General features: G+C 50.7%; 1 protein-coding gene across 2 annotated transcripts in view; it reads right to left on the bottom strand.

Annotated features, from left to right (window-relative positions):
• Positions 1-3,649: 3,649 nt before the first annotated feature.
• HRAS (HRas proto-oncogene, GTPase) overlaps positions 3,650-21,513 on the bottom strand; it is a 75,051-nt gene continuing 57,187 nt past the window's right edge. For both annotated transcript variants that reach the window (XM_074954750.1, XM_074954751.1), the window contains exons 2-6: positions 21,161-21,317; positions 13,350-13,528; positions 10,044-10,203; positions 6,901-7,025; positions 3,650-3,920 (exon numbers count right to left, since the gene is read on the bottom strand). In XM_074954750.1, coding sequence (XP_074810851.1) covers positions 6,906-7,025; positions 10,044-10,203; positions 13,350-13,528; positions 21,161-21,271 — 570 coding nt within the window. In that variant the 5' untranslated portion in view covers positions 21,272-21,317 and the 3' untranslated portion in view covers positions 3,650-3,920; positions 6,901-6,905. The remainder of the gene's footprint in view (positions 3,921-6,900; positions 7,026-10,043; positions 10,204-13,349; positions 13,529-21,160; positions 21,318-21,513) is intronic.

The raw sequence follows: 21,513 nt of genomic DNA on the forward strand, positions 1-21,513 counted from the left end.
GTGTTAAACCTTTGATACAGAGGTTGGGAATAATTTTAAGAAACCACACGCCACTTCCTCTCCCTTTTCTTATCAAAGTCTGGTCCGAATCCTGGCAACTGTTCATTCCTCTCTATAAAAGGAAGCCAATCTTTTGAGACAAACCATGATCTGGTTGTTAACGCACTCACTGGGGCCGCGGAAGACCTGGGTTCTATTCCCAGCTCTGCCACTCACCTGCTGGGTGTCCCTGGGTGAATCACTCCACATCTGTTTCCACTCCCACCCTTTGTCTGTCTTGTCTGGTTAGTCTATAAGCATTTCACAGTAGGTGGCCTTGGACATAGCTGCTGTGTCTGCACAGTAGGTAGGAGGCGATTGCCGCACATGTGGGCACACCATCCAACAGGCAACAAAATGGAGGATATACAATGCAGCAGTGCTAGCATCCCTTTGATATGGACGTGAAACAGGGAGAGTTGACCAACACACATTAAGCAACTTGAAATATTTCCCATGTCCTGTCTTCATTCTAGTCGGAAGGTCCACTGGCAGGACAAAATCTCCAATATTAACATCCTGAAAAAAGGCAAAACCAACCAGCATCGAGGCAATGTTCAGCAAAGCTCTGCTTAGATGGACAGATCACATAGTCAGACTGGGCAACAACAGACCCCTGAAAAAAGTTTTCCCTGGTGAGCTGAAACTTGGAAAGAACAGCAGGACAACGAAAACGCTTCAAAGACACCCGTAAGCAGATTCTCACCTCATGCGCCCTAAATACTGATTACTTCGAAGACAGCCCCAGACAGATCTGAATGGAGAGCAACTATCAATAAAGGCTTTAAACACTTTGAGGAAGGCTGATGTGAAAAATGGATCAAAAAAAGGCCAACCTCATTCAAAGTCTTCAATGGCAGCCTGCGTATTCCTACATGATATCTGTCTGCCACCTTCCTGCTCACCCATCGGGCTACTCAGCCACATGAGAACACAAGTGATGCCATGACATCACATACAATGGACAGAGACACTGTGCTAACTTAAAGCTAGCAGGCAAAGCTAAAAATAGCAGTGACGTTTTGGCAGTGGCTATGGCATGGGCTAGTTACCCGAGCACAGTACTGCCTGGGCTCCGGGGTACATTGGCTAGCCCGTGCAGCTATGGCATCACTGCTATTTTTAGCTGCACTAGCTAGATTAAAGCTTGCTGGTGCATGCCTCCATGTTTTGCAAGCACATGTCCTGAATGCTTGCGGATACAGCCTGTGTTTGTAAGGCACCCAGCACTCTGGGGCCCACGGGGCGCAGATTCAGTCAGTCAGTCAGTCGTACTGGTCCCTCGCTGAAGCTGCTGCGGTGTAATATCGAATCTCAGCTTTCATTTGAAAACACTGCAACCCTAAAAAATCTAGAGATTTAAAGAACACCTCAAAGTCATGACGCAAGCATAACAGATGCAGAGAGGTCTGTGAGTGTGCTTAGGCCTCAGAGGTGTCAACCGCCCCAATCATCTCAGCAAGGAGTTATCTCAGATACCCTAAATGATCACCACTGGGTGTCTACACAGCAAAGAAAAGCCTGAGGCACCGAGTCTCAGAGCCCTGGTGAGTTAGCTCGGGCTCACTGGGCTTGGCTGTGGGGTTGAAAACAGCAGCATACAGATTTGGACTCGGGCTGGAGCGTCTACACTGCTATTGACCCAGGCTCAGAGCCGCAGGTTTTTCTTCGCAGTATAGACATATATCTGCCAATGTCAGCCTTGTTTCCTTTCACTCCTCACGTGAGGGGAGGGTCACAGCTCTGCACAATTCACAGTGCGTGATGGCTCCTTCTGGCAACTCACATGGGTGAAGCTTATTTTGTGGGCAGAGCATGAAGAGCACCAGCACTTCACCCCCTCCCCACAATGCCAAGAGGGGCCTTTATGCACTCATGGAATTTAAGAAATCATCATCTGACTCCACTCCTGAGTGCATCAGTAGCACCAGCTGAATCCCCCGTTGGGAGGACTGGCTCAGCGTTGCACGACCACCGACAAACTGCAGGCAGACACCCCTGCCTGGGTCCTGTCCCAAAGGGCGCACACGGCAGCTGCCCAAAACACGCACCCAGTTTTATCACAGAGGAGATGCAGCTCCAGCAGGCGCACCAGGAGGATGGGACACAAGCAGCTGAACAGGAAAACTAAATAAAAGCACTTTGAGAAAGAGAAAATTTAGTAACTTCTCAATGCGTCACTTGGGTTTGTCCAACAACACCCTCTGCAGCATAAAGCCACATTAAGTGCCTGTGGACCCCTGACCTTTAACCTTGTCAGTGGTTGCTGAGAATCTGGTTTGGGTCCTACGAGGAGCTTTAGTTCAGTAAGTAGATTCCTTTTGCTCTTGGTTCACCTGCAATTAGCCACACTAGCTATAGTCACAGATTTACATACACGTGCAATATACGTGACTGCCACAAGATCCAAGCTGCACATGCCCAGCGGGGTCACAATTAGCCAGCTGCTGCCAAGGAAGAGGCTACCAGGGAACAGACACAGACACATCTATGGCAGAGGGGCCCCCTCCTGCCTCCAGAACGTACAAACATCTCAAAACAGTCACATGGACAAAATCAGCCCCATCCCAGGCAAGAGCAGTTTAAAGTGGCCAAATCGATGAGCTGACAGTATATACAATTACTCTCCCATGACTCTTCCCCCCTCCCCCCGCCCCCACATGACACTTTGGGGAATGGAAACAGCTCCCACTGTTTGAAAGTGGCCACTGAGGAGAAATCAAATTGCAGCAGCAGAAAGCAACACACAGTAAATCCTGGTGCTGGCTCAGTAAAACACCACGCTTAGAATTCACATCGAATGCGACCCCACTCCCTACCCACCAGGTGCAGAGCAGCAATTTATATACAAGCTTTCTCAGCCCCACAGAAATACCACATGGCACATGTTGACAGGCATCATTCCCCCATCGCTCTGAGGGCAGACCCAGGCATGCAGTGAACTCCTGCCAGACCAAATCTCAGCTCCCTGCGAAGACATTCACAGGACTTTTCCTACTGGGCAACAGAGAGAAGCATTATAGCAGCGATGGTGGTTACAAAGACAACTTCCCATGTCCGGAGCAGCATACACCTCACAAAACATGATCAGAGCAAACCAACCCATGGAAATTGGGGACTTTCAGTTAGTGCAGGACCTACTATAAACAGAGCACCTCCACATTTTAACCTTCAAATCCCAACCATCTTTCCAGAAAATCACCCATGCCCATTTGGGCACAGAATGACCATCCTTATTCTCTCCCCGCTATAGGCTGGCAGTAACCCTGGGTAGGATCTTTCTGGTGGGGTGCTTTGAAGAGGTTCTCTCTCTCTGGAGACCAAGGGACAGTCATACTGGCCCCCACACCACACGTCCTTTTCTAAAATCGAGGTACCCCATATCTCCAGAACCACCACTGACTGGTTCCATAACAGATGGGCTATGCTCAGCTGAGCCACCTTCAAATCGGCTGGCTACCCAATCTTCAAACCTGGCTGTCTGCAAATAGGACCTCAACCCATCAAGTGAACAGTTCACCCCACCCCCACACCTTCCATCCACAAAAACCAGCAGCAGCAGCAGCCATCTCTGAAGTAGGACAGAGCCACAGAGACCATTTGTTGAGACCATCAAATAATAATTTACTGCGATTCAATCTGTGGCTTTGTACAGTTGCTGGGAGAGGAGGAGGAGGCAAAAGGAGACGGGGAGGGGGGGAAAAAGTTGCTTGTCACAGGCCTTGATGAAGTTTGAGACAGTCCGTGTGGGGCTCAAGATACCCTCTGCGTCTCCCTCCTCCCCCACACTCCTCCCCTGAATCCATTTGCTGCTTCTTTTGTGTCACCGCCGTCCGCCTGCGCCGCACCGTGGAAACCCCTCCAAGTCACGGTCTGGTCAACTGAAATGAAAAGGGGGAGGAGGAACGAGAATCAGCAGCTGTTCTTATCCTACCCTCTGCTAGCCGCTACCCAGTCCTCCTGCTCCCACTGCCTCCTGCCGAGGGGACTCAAAACGTTACATGGGGCTTGGGGAGTGGGGGGTTGAGAGAACGTGTTAATTTTTGAGAGTTCAGGCCCCCACTCGGCAAAGTGCATGCTTGACTTTAAAGATGCGCTTAAGAGAGCAAGCAGGCGCTTTGCTGAATGGGGCTTTATGCTGGGATTTGAGTACCTAACTCCCTTAGGTGCCTTTCAAAACCCCAGCCTTTATGGATAAGGGGCATTTTAACATCGATGATGAGCATGCTGGTGTTGCACCCTGACAGGGCATGTTCCACCCACAAATCTCCACATATTGGATGAAGGTGGGAAAATACCAGCATCTCCCTCTCCCTGATGGGACACAGGCAGCGCTGGGAAGGCAAACATTTTATGTTGCTGGCTAAAACATTCACAACTGGGTGCCAAAGAGACGCTGAGCACATGCAGCTCCTCTGGGCTTCAGGGGGCATTCTGAGCGCTCAGCACCTCTGACAAATCAGGTTCCGTAGTGAGGCAAGAGCAGAGTCAGGAATCAAACCCAGGCATCTCGACTCCCAGGCCCCAGCCACCAATACACCTTGGCCTCTCTTTTCCCCGCACTTCTGGTTTTACTCCCCCTCTACTCTTGCCCTTTACCAGATACCGCATCTAAAAGGGAGCTGAGCGCCCAGGTTCTAATTCCTTCCTTGGCCATTGATTCATGGCCCCATGAATAAGTCGCTTCACCTCTCTGTACCTCAGTTTACTCATCATAAAAATAGGTGCACTGCCCCAATCTACGTCACGGGGCACTGCAAGGCTCACTGTTAATACGGCTCTGATTTTACTCCCCCGCTGTTGGTCACGGAGGCTGCCCTGGATTACGCAATTCCCTGGAGCATTTTGGGATAGTGTGTCAGAAAGATGATCTCCCAGTTAAAAGCTGTATTGTGGTTTGCACTGCAAATAAAGAAGGCTAAAGAGGCTCCGCTTTCCTTCGCGTAGAGAAACAGCTGGACTGACACCCTGCAGCATTGTGTGGATTTCTGATGTCCACTCGGCATTTAAGTGTCAGTTTTCTGTCACTGCAGGGAAATGGTAAAGGCTCTTCATTGCCACTGGGATGTGGGTAACTCACAGAATAGTTAGATCAAAACATTTTCAAGGCCTCTTTGGAAAGATTGTCCATGTCAGTGATAGACGCCAGCCCCTCTCCTGCTTCAGCAGCACAATCCCTCCTGGTGAGGGAGAAGGGAACAGTAGTTTAAGGAGATGTTTGGAGTTGTGTGCGCGCTTTCAGCTGAAAACGATCATCGCCAGAGCAGGAAACGAGCCCCAATACTCGTATCCCCATCCGGAGGAAATGCTTCTGAACATCTGGATTATCTGAACATCTGGAAACCTCCTGTAACAATAGCTGCACTCGGCCCAGCACGAGGATCAGTCCCACTGGGAGATCCTATCCAGGATCCACTCTCCCCTCAGCAGAGAGCCATGGGGCGGGGCGCTCCGCTGTTTTTGTTTACAGAGAAAGAATGTGGGGGGGAGGAGGGGGGGCTTGGGGAAGAGCTCTGCGGAGCTCACAGCCTTGCCAGAGGCTGTGTGTCGAGATGCAATGGAGGAAGACAGCTGCCGCCCATTCAACTAGCCCCCTTTAGCAGAGTTCCTGGAACTGGATAACCCCAGCTTTTCCCCTGGGAATTCAGTACCTGTTAAAGGAGATGGAAGAACAGCTCTGGCGTCTGGCGTCCTCTATTATCCAGGGAAAAGGCTCATCGGGGCAGCAGCAGTGCAAGCTTCCCTGACTAGCACACTTCAACCCCAGCCCTTCGGGGAAAGAGGCTACTTCAATTTCCCTGACTCATTCAGCCCTTGCTCTCTCTGCTGACACTGCTGCAGGGTAGTTTGGGTGACGTGAACTAAAGCCACCATGCTCATTCCATGCTGGCCGCCAGAGAGCTGATAGCAGCCTTTGCTCACTGCCATCCGGGGCCGGATTCCCCAGGACCCTTTTACTTAATCAAAAGTTTTTAAAAAAAGGAAAGCCAGACATGCAGCTCTGGCTCTGACTAATATGATTTATAAAGGCAAACAGCCCTTTCACGACACCCTTGGCTCTGTTGGCAGCATGTCTACAGTGGCGCTGGGGAGGTAAATTCCAGTTCGAAGAGGCATACCCGCCCTAGCTGCGATGGTGAGGGAATTCCTTTTATTGGACCAACCTCCGCTGGTGACAGAGACAAGCTCTTGAGCTTCACAGCCCTTGTCTCTTTCTCCAAAAGAAGCTAGTCCAATAAGAGAGAGATTGCCTCTCACCCACCTTGTCTCCCTCAACACGGGTACAACAGCACTGCAAACAACTTCGAATCAGAAATGCAGCCCCAGCCCCGCTTACTCAGACTCCTGTAGGGAGAGCGAGTACTAGGGAATCACTGAGCTGCCCACTTCCTTCACTGCCCTGCTGTTGCCACAGGGGGGTAGTGGTGGGGTGTAATGGAACCTGACTTCATTTGCAGCTAGAGCTGGGGTTTTTTTTTTCCTTTTAATGAAAAAATAAAAAATAGAGGAAAAAATACGTTTTTAGTAAAAATTTGTCAGTTTTTTAAATTTAAAACTGACCACCTTTACCAAAAAATCCAGCTTTTTTAAATGAAAATTGTTCGGTTTTCATTAAAAACAAACAAACAAAAAAAACACACCACCAGAAAATGCTGACCAAAGCAAGGACTTTCTGAGGAAATGTTTGTTTTGGCCAATAAGCTGTTTTTTTTGTTGGGGAAACAAAGGGTTCAATGAAATCATTTCAACCTACTCTTTTTGCAGCCTGATACACGGTCAATGAATCCCTGCCTCCGGCACACGCCTGGCTGCAGCCTGCACCCATCTCTGGCACACCCCTCTCCCTCCCACTGGGCTCACCTTGGTCATGATATCACACATTTACAGTTCATGCAGCCTGGGCCACTTTCATCCGGTGGATTCAGCTTGCGTAGTTTGTGCTGCCGGATCTCCCGCACTAAGGTATAGAAGGCATCTTCAACACCCTGGAAGAGAGGCACAACATTCTGCTCAAAGAGCGCCAAAGCCGCTCGGAAAAAGGGTGGAGGTGGGGGCAGATGGATCTAGGTGATCACTAGAAGTCCCCTGCAGAGAACTGCACAGTGTAGTTCAAGTGGGTTTTGACTCGAGTTAAAGGGATGAAACTGTGCAAAGAAATCAGAGAGGAATCCCAGGAAATGGTTCCTACTGGCAAAATGTGGCACATAACTACCACGCTACCAAAGGACACGGAAGCTCCATCTCTAGGGCCACCTAAAACGAGACTGGACATCCCACTAGAAATTGTACTTGAACTAACAGCCCTGAGCCGACTGCCTCTTTCCCATCTCTAACCCTCCAAACCAGGGGCACTCCCCGCAGAAACTGCACCCATACGTAATGTGTGCATGTCTGCATGGACAGCAGGACAAGGAGGTTAGCAAAACAACTCAGGATCAGACAGCTATGCAGTGAACATAAGGACTAGCCCACAGCCCTGCAGAAAGCTTCATTTCAATACAGCAGACATCAAAGACCTTCTGTTGAACATTCAGCCCCTTAACACACCTCTCGTCCCCCGAGGTGCACACATTGGGAAACTGAGGAGCAAACCATGTTGGCCCAAGGAGCAAAACCCCGGTCCCTCCCTCTGGATTGAACCGGAACCCAGGACTCAGCCTTGGACTGGGTTTGGTTCACGCATTCTCTCATGTTTCAATGTGGGGCTGAGCATGCGCTCGTTTGCACCACAAACCCGAGAGGATCCTCTTCTTGTGCTGTGCTAGCCCTTGAGGGCTTGCAATCAAGAGCCGTTTGTCATAGGTGCCCTCTCGCCCTTCCGCAGCCACTTCTTGTGGGTGTTTTCCTCACAACCAGGCAGACTGCCCTGACAGGCGTTATGGGGCAATGCAGCATGGCCCCAAGAGAGACCACCAGCAGAGGCTACAGGACCATGGGGAGTGAAGATCAAGGTGCAATTTTAAATCATATGGGGCTGCAGGTATTCATTAACTCTATGGACGTTATGTACCACATAGCCCTCCCTACGACCCACTTGGAGCTGTGCAAGCCTGTGATGTAGCCCTCCCTATAGCAAGGGGACACACCGCTTCTCTAGGGTGAGAGAGAGAGAGAGAGAAAGAGGTCAGTGACCAGAGAAAACACTTAAGGATGAAGAGTTAAGAGATAAACACAGGGAAGCTGCACAAAGGTGCATTGGAAACAATCTGCTGCCAATGCCAGCCTAGGACACACCCAACTGCAGCATGTGGGTGGCTTTTTAACCCTTTTTTATAATCCCTCCGATGAGTTGGGTGCTGGTCAAATGTCCCAGATCAAGGGCCCTGAAGAATGAAGTCCTCCCTCTGTCCAAAGGGCAAGCAGCGTCCCCACAACCCTCTGCCGGCATGTCTCGGCCCTGACCTGCGGGGACCCCCTCTAGCAGCAAGGCGGCCTATTCAGCCCCAGGCTTCTCTGCTGAGACTACCAAGAGCAGCTCCTATTGGTGCCAATCATGGAAGTGCTCTGGAGGTGCGGACTCATTCCACACAGGCTACCCTGTGACCACGCCTTTCTGGCCTGTGCATTCAATTCCACCCCCTCCAGAGCTCTCACACAGGGCAAGCCCCCACTGTGCAGGGAACTGGACCGGCTCACTGGGATAGGGAGAGGAATTCTCTCCTGGAACATCCAGCCTTGAGGTGGCAACTGACTCCTCCAACCATTGGCATTTCTCCCCATTGATCTACACAGCACGCGACCGCCACAATAGTTCACTGGTCGTTTCTGCCATCTCTAGGCACTGGCTCCAAGAAGTTAGGGGGAGAGCAGGCAAGACAAAAGACGCTTCTTTTTAGAGAGGGGAGGCAGAGAAGAGGTAGCCACTAACCCTGAACCTCATGTGTTCTCCCAGGCCTAGCACCCGGGACACTTGGCTCCATCAGGAATTGCTGTGGATAGGGCAAGGGTAGCATTACTCAGATTCCTGGGGGGCCCATTTAATCCTGCAAGGCACTCGTGTAACACAGCGATGAGTGCAGCACAAATACACTATCCCGGTGCACTGGTGCAACATGGGCCTTCATGCTGCGACACAGCATCGGATCCTCACAAAGCAAACCAGAGTGGCTGGCCAGGACAGAAGTAAGCAGCCTTGGGAAGGGCTGAAGGGTTTGGGGTGTGGGAGAGATCCGGCTGTGGAATTATCACTCCAGCACCATCACTCCGAGCTCACCTAGGTGGCAGCCTTCCCCCAAGATGGGTTTCCTGGCAGCTTTATCCCAGCATTCCGACTGCGGTAAATCACTGCCAGCGCTGGCCTGCTCTAATTCATGCTCACTCCCCTGCTCACTGGCACTTCAGAGCTGTCAGAGGAGGCTCAGCACACTGTGTAATTAGCAGTTGGAGCATTGCTTGCCTGACAGCAAATGCATGTTGCTCTGTCACCAGGGCTGTGCGTCAGCCCTGCTGCTGTCAGTCACAGGGCACGCAGAACTGCTGCGGGAAGCAGGAGGCCGGCTCAGGGATTGTTTCCTCACCCAACACAGGGAGGGGGCAGATGGCAGCTGTGGGAGGGGCAGGGAGGGAGGTTCCTTCTGGCCGAGTTGACTAGGCAATTTCTTACAGCCACAACAATGGCATGAAGCATTGAGAAGAGGAGGTAACTAGACAGGCTGATGTAGCCTTACGAGTCTAGCCGTTTGGTGCTGGGGCAGCTCTCCGGGCACCAATCCCAGAGCCCTGGGCTTTCAGGATATGCTGTATCCACACACCCATCTCTGGCATTACCAGAGATATCCCTACCTGGATTCAGGGGCAAAAAACTTACTACAGAAATCCCACCAGCCCCAACCTATCCAACCCAACATGACTGTCACCACAGAGAAACCGAGTAGGACCTACACTAAGTGCTGAGTGTGGAATGTTTAGATGGGTCACATGGAGATAGGGGTTTGTAGGTATATAAAAAGGGGGCCTTTGAGGACTGCTATTGGTTCACATTTTAAAACCATCTCTCCTCCTACCTGTCTGGTTTTCGCTGATGTCTCTATGTAGGGGATTCCGTAATTCCTGGCCAGGTCCTGCGCTTGCCGGGTTTCCACTGTCCGGGCCGGAAGGTCACACTTGTTTCCCACCAGCACCATGGGGACATCGTCTGAATCCTTCACTCTCTTGATCTGCTCTCTGCGGAGATAAGAGATGCTGAAGTGAGGAGGGGAAAAGCCATTTCATCATCACAACAGCAGCAGCTAGTCTCAGAAAGATCCTCGTGGGAGCAGAGCACGTGCCACTTGTAATGGACAGGGACAAAATTCTGCTCCACTGATACAAGCCCCAGTGAAAGTCAACAGAATTTGTGCTGCTAGGTCATTTAGGTGCCTTATGAAAATCCCACTCTTTGTCCATTTGTTTTGTGGAGCCAAGACAAGCTCATACATTTTAAAAATGATTACGTGGGGCATATTTGTTATTGGAAGGCTGGGGACACAGAGCCAAAGCCCAAAGTGGCCCCTTTGGCTCCAGGATAAACATGGGCTGTGCCTAGCTTTGACCTGTCACAAGCTCTTGAGGGTTATCTGGGAACAGCTTCCCTCTGCCAGCAACAAAACTACAGCCGGGCTCAGTACTGTAATCCCAGAGTCACCAGGCAGCTGTCCAGGGGCACAGAAACAAAGTCTCACTTGCTCATATGGAAAGGCAAAGCAATGAACATGGAGCCCAAGTGCAGCAGCCATTGGCTTGGATCTGCTTGCCAATTTGAACCGAGCAAGGAGAAAGAGAATGCTCAGGACCATGCGCTGATGGATTCTGCGGTGTTTTTCCAAGGCAACAACTGTTCCCTTTGGTTATTCGCCCCGCTGGGAGAACAGACGTATGATCTAAATAAAAAGCCACATGCATTTCACTCCCCTCCACCAAACAAGGTGTCGTTAATCCCTCTCATTATTCCAACCCCATTCTGGATACTCATTCAACATGTTCAAAATCCCCTGGAGGTGAGAAGCAGCGAATTAGCATGCTGGCCTCTTGGCCTTTCAATCCTGGAGCCCTGGTTTCAAATCCTGACGTTCACAAGTGAACGGGCTCATCATCATCTCAGTTCCCATTTGTCCATATTGCAAAACCATGGACTGCACTATCGACCCAATTCAGCAAGGCATGTACGTATGTGCTTAACTTTCCTCAGCTTCAATGGAAATTAAGCACATGCTTAAGTGCTGTGCTAAATCAGGGCCTCTATAACCAGCCTCGTCTACTCAAAGAGAGACACCTTGGGCTGGAATAACAAGGGGTGTTGCAGGCAGTTGCTGCCTTCGGCCAATATAGGTGCACAGGATCCTGATCTTCCTGCACACATACACACCCCATTCCTCCAGATTCCCCTTTCACACTCCTGTCTGATCCCATCGCCTGGGAGCTGTGGCAGAGACCAAGAGCCACCTCAGCTCCCCGACCCTGGACCACATGGATGGAAGGGGATTGCTAGAACCCACGGAATATGAAGAAGAAGAGATGTGTACAAAGGATAATGATGGTCACCAAAGGCTGGGAGGGGAAGGCTTCCAGATACACAAAAACCGCCATTGGAGGGAGTGATGGGTACTCAGAAATGGGGAACCTGGTCGAAAGTGGGGGGTAGGGGCTGGAGGAGGCCTGCGAAGTGTCACTTCTTATAGGATCCTGGCAAAAATCTAGGGCTGGCCTTGGTAGCAAATCAGGACTGAGATGCATTTGGCTGGAGTGGAATAGTAAAGGGTGTTACAAATAAGATCTGGACTGCACTGGCAGAGCTGTGGGCTGGGGCTCAGGATTGGGACAGCAGGGGCTGCTGCAGTTCAGGATTGAGGTGCACTGGCAGAGCTCGGATTGCAGAGGGGCTGCAGGTCAGGACTGAGGTGCATTGGCAGAGCTGTTAAGGGCCCTGCACTATGTCAACCTACCCTTTACTTAGATAAACCAATACGTAACCATTAGCCCTCTCCCCCAACTTCATGAGCACCAAACTGCAGCCCTTTGTGCATGTGTGTCAGCCACTGTCTGAACAGTTCCACTCTATCACATTGGCTTTCAGACTCCAGCTCCTGCTCAGCCAGCATGAATGACTGCTGGGCACCACCCTACAGAGCAAACCTCCTCCCAGCAGTCAAAGATACTACTGTTCTAGGCACCCAGGGCTGGAGCATGGTCACTCAGCACTTCCTGCTCGGAGGGCCTGATCCTTGGGAGCCCAAGAAGCCACGAACCTTTTCACTGCCCCGAATGTTTGCTGAACATGCTCTTTGCCTCGTGCTCCAGACAGCACAGAACCCCTCCCTGAAGAACACTTATTTAGCAGCGACAGACAGTGCTGGCAGGGCTTCCCATTCCTTTGCCTGCCTGCCTAAGGAATAGCTGCTCCCAGGCCTGTGAAACATGTGCTTACAAAGAGCCCCTCCCGCATTTCCTACTGCAAACAAACAGACTACATCCATAAAGCCCTCCTGCCCCCAAAGACAAGTCCTCGGGAGAAGGTGTAAGGCAGCTAGGTTACAGTGAGACACCTGGGCCAGGGTCACACCACAAAACCACACTCCCTCCAACCTGGGCCAGCCACTTGCTCCTTGGGTGGCAACCAGAGAGCAGCTATTGCCTTGGGTGCATTAGTCCCTCCCACCGCCAAATTATGTGTGGTGTCTGAGAGGCAGCCTGGTGCAGTGGATAGGGCACTAGTCTGGGAGCCAGGAGACCTGGGTTCTACTCCCAGCTCTGCCACTGATCTTCTGGGTGATCGCAGGCAAGTCACCTCGCCCTCCTTCCCCGCCTTTATCTGTCTTGTTTGTTCACATTATATACTCTTCAGGGCCTCTCCCTAGCTGTGTGCTCTGCAATTCTAATAAGTAGCTAAGGCTGAAGCAGCCCTGCTTATCAGGCACCCTGCCTCTCCTTACCCTTGAGCCTGGTTCTCCCCTCCTCTCTCAGCCTTCCTGCACAGCAGAAGCTGCTGAGATCAGCTTCACTCACAGTGCAACGCCATTAATTAGAGATGGAAGGGATCAGTTCTCTCTTTAGTCATTGTAAACACTTAAACGTTACATTACCATGTCCCCCAAGGCCACCAGCAATCCCCCTCGGATGGATTTTATCAGAGCCACTGACATTAGCCGCCTGCTCCTTCCCTTCCCTGGGGAATGGCTGCTTGAGGTAATTGTCTTTGCTGGCAGCCAGCGCTCCCACAGCGGACAAGCCTGGTCTTGGCAGGCGGCACAGTACGCCAGCCAGGCCTGCCCTTTAAAATGGGAGGCAGCACAGCAGCCCTGGCCATAGGGGAAGAGTTCGGAGGAGATACTGACCTGTACTGGTGAATATCTTCAAAGGATTTTGTATTGTTAATGGCAAAGACGCACAGGAAGCCCTCCCCCGTCCGCATGTACTGGTCTCGCATGGCGCTGTACTCCTCTTGACCCGCCGTGTCCAAGATGTCTAACAGACAGGTCTCTCCGTCAATGACTACCTGCTTTCTGTAGGAATCCTGCAGGGCCAACAGAAAGGGACAGTCACTAGGAGAGAATGAGCAGGGAGTTACCACAGGGGTCTTCCGCTGCTTGAGCCTTGGGGTTCCAATCCTGACGTGCTGCAGCTAACAAACAGAAGGGAATTTCGTCTCACCCTAGTCACCCCCAGTGGATGTTTGCACACACCCCACAAATACCACCACCCCGTTTGCCAGGATTAGGAGCCTCAATTCTACAGAGACTGGAATGGCAGGGAGAAATACACTGGCAGGCGTGTGTAGGGACCTAGGACCAGCGTAGCAGGGGGTGCTGCAGGTCAGGATTGTGGTGCATGGGCAGCACGGCAGGTGGGGGCCCAGGACTGGACTAGAAGAGGGTGCTGCCAGCCAGGACTATGGCACACTGGCTATGCTGTGCAGAGGGGACTTACACAATCTCAGCCCACATTATGCCTGGCTCTAGCCAGCCTTAAATTGACTCAACCCTTTTTAAAAATGGAATGAGGTGAGGGGGAGCGGCAGAACAGATTTCCCCTCTGTGCCAGAGCAGCAGCTAACACAACCTCTGTTCCTCCTATTTACGACGCTGTCTCCCGGCGGACAAGGTGCGCCTTTCACACTAGGGCCACCCAGCCCCAGACAACTATTTTTCTAACTTTATTTAGTACAGGCTAAACCCTCCTCATGCCTCCCTTCCTGATGCAGCTTTTCTTAGGGAGCTGCCAGGCACAGTGGTGGTTCAGTCACCTCCTGCGGCCACACCTAGGGACATGCAAACAGCGTGTGAGCGAGTGGGGGCTGGAGTTCATGTGAGTCACTGACATCTCCAACCACTTCTAGTGCAGCCTGTAGCTAATCAGTCCTGGAAATCAGAGACAGAGAAGACCTGCTAAATTATCCGGTCCAGCCTTTGCAAACACAGTGCTACTCCCTATGGGAGATGTTTTACCACATCTCATCCATCCTAGCCTTGACTGGCCCAGCTGCCAGGCCTCCCAGCAATTCCCCTGGGAATTCCCAGGCCTAGGACACCTCCCTTGCAAAGATTTTCCTCATATTCCCTTTTCGAAATCCAGCCCACTTCTTCCAGCCATTAGCCAGTTCAGAGCTGCCAAGATTTCCAGACGTCACTAATGGCTTTAGATGCCCTAATATGCTCAACTCTCAGCAAATCCGGCACATATAAAGCACCTCAAGGTGGGCATCCAAGTTCACTAATCTCTCTCCCTTTTGTCTGAACGTTTGTTGTAGTACTAGGTTGGTAGCAAACTCTATAGTTAAGGTTGCCAACTGGTTTTAATTATAACCCCTTGTTTTCACTCACACGTCTCAAAAAATTCTCTTGTGCGGCAGGCATTTCCCACAACTGGTCTATGTTCAAAGTTCCAGTTTGGGCAGCTGGAGGAAAAGCCGTTCAGTTATGCAAAAGCCCCAAATACCTGTCCCCATTGTAGAACGGATTGCTGCTACCCATTTTTCACATGGAGAAGACAAAAATGGCTGAACCTTGAAATCTGATGCGTAATGTAAACGGGGCTCATTCTGGAGTGCTCCAGTTTAGAAAGTAGGTTTGGGTGTGAAAAAGTTAAAACTGTTTAAAAAAAAAAAAAGTCACTTTCGGAGATTCTCAGTGGGAATCTGTTAAGAGTTTTAAAAGCAGGGCCTCATAAAGCCCTGCCCCTTAGTGACATCATCACACTTCCTCCCTGCCTAGTCTAACCACAGGGGATGTTACTGGGACAATCTGCATGGAAAGGGGACTGTCATGTTTCATGCAAATCACAGAAACAGCTTAGTCTCTTTCTTCCCACCAGTCCAACCTCAAAAGCATAAGACACACAACCAAATGCCTTCATAGCAAGAAAAAGGGTGGGAGGGAAATCACAGGTGTGAAAAAAATAGTTCCAGATCTTGCGATTTAAGGATCGTTCTGCAGCTCTGGCTGCATTCTGTGATATTTTGCAAATTCTAAGCCTTCATTTTAAAACCAAAATTAAATGTTTGGCTCTTTCAGTTGCTAAGGTTCGGCCACCATAATGTAAACAGATGGGCTATAGCCCCTTCACCCCTCCCACAAGAAAAACTGTTCTCCGGCCAAAGAGTAGCAGAAGCAGAGGTCAGCAACAGTATCGAAGGCTGTAGACTGAGCCAATGAAGTTGACACGGACCTATTCCCTTTGTTCATGGCTAGGAGATCAACCACAAGCATGCCTTATAAACACTCCATACCATACAGTGAGGCCTGAAACCAGACCCACAGGGATCCAAGAAGTCAAAAGAATCCAGAGCTGTGACTTTCTCGATACCCCTCCCCATAAAGGGAAGGCTAGAGACAGAGCAATAATAGAAGAGAGCACCAATGTTGAGTGACTGCTTGGCAAGATACAAGCCACTGTAAAGGCGAATGGCATCCTGCCCTCCAGGGAGGCATTCACATTCCCCATTAACATATCTGAAACCTGCCTGATGCCTTTCACTAGCCAAGAGAAGCATGGGTCTGGTCTCTGAGATCACAGCCCACAGCTCCACTGGCCCCGGGGGTGTAAACAGGGGGAACTCCACCTGTAAACACAGCTCGCTTGTCCACGGAAGTAGCTTAACCAACTCCTATCAAAGCTGGTCTTATCCAGGAAAGATATGGGGAATCTGCAGTCAGAAATGCTTGGATCTGTCCCTGAGTGGAAAAAAATCCAGATTCACCAGGGTGTTCACCACATAGACAAAACAGTCTTACATGCCTAGATTTGGGGGGACCCAATGATGGATGAGAAGAAACCCTTTTACCCTCAGACTATGGCAATATTACTGGTTGGATGTGGGACATGCTTTCCCCAGCCACATTAATCTCCTCCTGCGTACTAAGTTGTCCCATGAAGGTGATGGATCTTGGGGCCAGTGTATCAGCATTCAACCATCACCAGCTCTTCTACAATTAAACAACATCTTCACAAACATTCCAAGCCTCCTCTTGGTGCTGGCAGCAAGGGAGGAAGCATGCGGAGATCAGTCTGTGTATATCAGGATACTATCATCCAGATCCTTCATTAACTGACAAGACAGTGGTCCCTGGCATGTGTCTGGAGGACAAACCTCTGGCTGCAAGTATCCATGTTCCATTCACTACCCAGGGAAGGATGGCTGCAGGGAGTCAAAAACTCAAAGTGAAACTCCAGCTAAACTTCTGAGTTTGGCCTGAGGGTAAAGTGAACCCAGGGTCACGTGGAAAGTTTCCTAACTCTGTTAACAAAGCTGGGGTTTAGTTTCAAGTTCATAACAGAACCAGGAAACAGGTGAGTTCCTTGAGGTTTTGTTGAGAATGTTTTGCATTTTTTCAGGTCTGACAGGGTAAGATGGGATCTAAGGTTCCCAGGAGATATTACCAGGAAATCATTTCAAGGGAAGATTTTCCTGGTTTTCTGCCCAGCTTGAACCAAAAATGCCACAGAGTTTTCTTTCATTGCTCATGTTACTTTCTGCTTCATCCCCTCCCTAAACCAGGCACCATCACCTGTGCCCCTCCTTTTGCCAGCTGCCAAGTTATGAAGACACTGTCATAACAGGGGCTGGCATTATACTTGGCAGCACCTCCAAGGTGTGAGCGCACATACCAGACCACTGGAGCCAGAGTCCCTGCCACCTGCAGTTTCCACCATGTCGAAACTTTCCAGTTCTAAGAGCCCTTTAAACCTGACAACACTCGCTACATACACTCCATACACTACAGAAAGGGGCTCATCTAAGGTTGAGCTGAGCTCCTCAGAGGAACGGTGACTGAAACCCTCCTCCCACTTCATATGCGAGGAGCTCAACAAGACAGAGCAGAGTGCTACACCCCATTGCTACAGAAACAGCGGCTTAGCGGCTTGTCGCATCCCAGATGCGCATCGATAGTGGCCCAGGCAGCTCAAAGTGCTGAGCTTTCCTGAAGCCGCAGCCAGAAAGGCTAAGCAGGAGACCCACTGGGAGAGTGCGAAGGGTCGGGCGGAGACATGTAGGACCTATTCCAAAGCACTGGGAGACTCTGACTTACACGCTTTTCAAACGTCTCTCACCCAGTACAAGTCCTCTTAAGTGCAGAAAGAATGCATCAGCCCCAGACATGCCAGGCATGGTTTCCCTGAGGAAGGAGGGCGCCTGGGCTCACGTTCTCCCATAGCTGAAGGGGCCGCGCCCTCTAGCACAATTTCACAGCTCTTCTCCCTCAACCTCAGCTCAGCACCAAATCTGCAGGAGAGGGATTTGCTGTATCTGCCTGAGCAAGTTTCATTTATAACAGGAGATTTATGGCAGAGAGGAAGCTGGAAGGCTCATTTTGATGCACGAGAATGGAGCGGAGGACTCCTCAGCGAGGGAGCTGCTGTTATCACAGTAGTCCAACCCAAGGCCTAGATACAGGATGAATGTAAAGTGCAGCGAGAAGAATTCTCTGTACTCACGGGGGGACATTAAGTGAGTTAGTTCCAATAATGGGAGCCAGGTACCTAACCCCTGAACTATGCCCCTTAGACTGCAGGACCATCCTGTCCACTATCCTGCCTCCAGTTGTTGCTTCTACACAGTTCTTCAGAGACAGGTTGATAAAGCTCCCATAAAGCCCCTAGCTGAAGGTATTATGGTGTATTTTTAGGAAGATGGGGGCTGCTACTGAAAGGGGATTCCTTCCTGCCATCCACAGCACAGCATGCTAGTGTAACTCTGGGGTCGGGGGGAGAGGGGAGGGAGCAGCAGGCAAATATATTTAAGTGAAAGGAGGAAAACTCTATTTATCAGAGCAGTGAAAGCCTCAGTGGTTTGAGGTTCCTGTGAGGGTATGAAGTGGCAGAGGGCATGGTGCAGGGGGAACCGTAGATACCTATGGGAGGGGACTGCCTGGCCTGCACAAAGCAGACGAGGGGAAAAGTGTTTCAGAGGCACAGGAGGTGCAGACATATGTTAGAGAGGGGACGGTAGCAGCGTGCCGGTTGCAGGGGACATTCAGTTAAACAATGCTCAGGGTTTACCTTCCCAGCACCGTGTTTATGTGGAGTGAATCTCTACAGCACATGGAAACAGTACGGCAGGCACACCAGAGAAAAGGCTGTAAGGCTGGAGAGGACAACAGAGGCTGAAAACCAGCCACTCGAAAGTTTGGGGCACTCTCTCCTGTCCATTATCAGGCGAGGGGAGGGGCCGTTTCCACCTCTCCCGGTCCAATGGAAGAGCAGGGCTGTGCTCCTCACAGAGCAGTGGAAACCTCTGCTTCCCAGCACAGGCATCTCCTGTCACGTGGGGCTGTCACGGTGCTTTCCTGCAAAACGACCGAGAGTAGATTTCTAAGAAAGTGTGGGAGCTTCTGCAGCAACAGCCCAGAAGAGGGGCTGGGGCAGAAAAGCCTAAGGGATGTCTACACTGCCATTAAAAACCACGGCTGGCCCATCCCCGCTGATTCGGGCTCAGGCTAAGGGGCTGTTTAACTGCGGCGTACATGTTTAGGCTCAGACTGTAGTCCAGGCTCCAGGACCTCGTGAGATGGGCTGCAATTTCACTCTGCCACACATAGTTGTTCTAGATCCTGCCCACAAGGTGGCTGAAGTACCAGGGAGGGAGGAGGGCTTTGTGGTTAAGTTGTAGGCCTGGGACTCGGGAGACCTGGTTTCAATCCCTGCCACGGACTCCCTGTGCGACCTTGGACAAGTCACTTAATCTCTCTCTGGCTCATCTCCCTAACTGTAAAACAGAGATAACGTTTCCAACTTGTCTATAGAGGTTGCAAGCTCTTTAAGACAATGGCTGTGTATATACAGCGCCCAACACAGCAGGGCTCTGATCCTAAGCGGGGCCCTCAAGGTATCGCTATAACGGTGATACTAGCAAAGAGCTGTGTTTAGATCCATCTGTTGCTAGCAGGGTGCCAGTACAAAACGTCCTCAAGCAGCGCGGACAGGGAGTTTGTGTCTGAGAAACATGACACGTTTCTGGGCTATGAATTTCCAGGGCTAATTGCTAGCACCCTTTCAGCCACAGAGTGGACAGGCCCAGCGTCCACCAGGGTTCAAAGCACAACGTTGCACGGACTTACTCCAAGCATGGTTAGGCGACAGAGTGGTTGAAGTGCTGCTGTCCACCAGCCCTGTGTCCACACCAGTGCTCTCGCCACTGCTGCCTCTGGTGGGCTGGACTGGTGGTAGCAGCAATGGCAGGGGGCTGAATTTTAAAGACAGCAGAGTAGCTCCCTACTATTTGAAGGGAAGCAAAGTTCTGTTTTGTTCAGGAGATTATGCCACATCCCTCACCACACTCTGAGCACTTCAGAAGGGTTAATCCTTTCTTTCGACAATACAACACCACCACCACTCATACAGCACTTTGCATCAGCAGATCTCACAGCGCTTTACAGAGGAAGTCAGTATCATTGTTCCCATTTTACGGAAGGGGAAACTAAGTCTCTCTGCCTCTCTGAGCCTTTTTTGGTCACCCAGGAGGCCAATGGCAGAACTGGGAATAGAAACCAGATCGAGTCCCAGTTCAGTGCTCTGTCCACTCAGTCACATCAGCCTCCCAAAGGAAAGAGAGAAAGTCACCATCCGGAGTAAAGACAGACACAAATAGACATTAAGGACCTTACGCAAACTTCCTTCTGCCCCCAGGTCTTCAATTGCATCTCAGTCCTGATCTGAAGCAGCTCATACAAACCCAACCCCTTAAGAGCCCCCCAGAAGTTCCACCAAACACACCTCAATCCTAGCTCCCAAACCCCTCCGCCATTCAGCCTGTCCACAGCTATGCCCATGCAACATCCTGACCTGCAGCACCTACCGCTATTCCAGCCAGGGGCCTTTCCTCAGCAGACACAGCCACCCACTGCAAGTTAGGTCACTGCAATCCCCTGACACACTTAGGGGTGCTGTGGCAACATGTGGTAGCTTTGTAAAGAGGAGGAACATCCCCCAGGGGCTCAGGCTGAGACCAGACTCAAGGCATTTTCATTTGGGACTGAAGCGAGATTTGAACCCAGCTCCCCAAGGATGGAAGGTCAGAGAATTAGCTGCCCAGCCCTAGAAAAGGGAGCTCTTGATTTTAAGGGAACCCCAGCCACACTAAGGAAGCTGATACCGCCACCAGCTGCAGAAGCCTGGGAGGGATACAAGATCCTGTATTTTCACTCTCTTCTCATTGAGGATTCTTTTCAAATACACTTCCAACTGGTAGTTTTTCCACCGGATCTGGCCTGTGTTTCTTCTCTGCCATTATCCATTCGAGCTCAACTGTGCTTTCAAGAAGAGAATGCGTGTACTGGAAGCACAAGCAATCAAATGTTAGGAAAGCTGAACCTCACCTCCTATGGCTGAATCTTGAGTTCTTAAAAGGGGAGTTGCAGGGGGGCACAGGTTGCAAATACCCTGACTTTCCCGTCTTTCTACTAGGAGAGGTGTCCCAGGTGGTTGGGAAGGCCTGGTAAAGAAAAGGTTCAGAACCACAGGGCTACAGCCAACCCTGGAGTTGTAACTCAGGTCTTTGGGTTGGCTTCTCAGATTTGATCTCTCCATGTTTTAACTCTGAATTCTCTGGTTAAACAAACAGCCCCTGGAATCCACCGCAAAGTTAAAAAGTTGAAGATCATATAAGAAACTCTCAGACTCATTCCCATCTCAGAGTCTGCAGGGTGCTCACCTCTATTGTGGGGTCATATTCATCAACAAAATGGTTCTGAATGAGCTGTATTGTCAAAGCGCTCTTCCCAACGCCACCTGCTCCAACCACCACCAGCTTATACTCGGTCATCTTCCCGCTGACCCCAGCTCAGGGTCTCCAGCAGCAGCACCACCACCTGCAAGGACAGAGATACAGACACCATCAGCATTAGGTTAGTGCTTCTTTCTTGTCACCTAGCTTTGCCACTGCTGCACCAGAGCCACGCAGGAGAAAGCCAGCGGTGGCTATGCAGCATGACACAGCAAGAGGCACTGGTACAAAGTGGGGACAGCTGCAGTTAGAAGAGAGCGAAACGATAACCTCATTGCATG

This window comes from Natator depressus, chromosome 6 (genome assembly GCF_965152275.1).
Source record: "Natator depressus isolate rNatDep1 chromosome 6, rNatDep2.hap1, whole genome shotgun sequence".
NCBI lineage: Eukaryota > Metazoa > Chordata > Testudines > Cheloniidae > Natator > Natator depressus.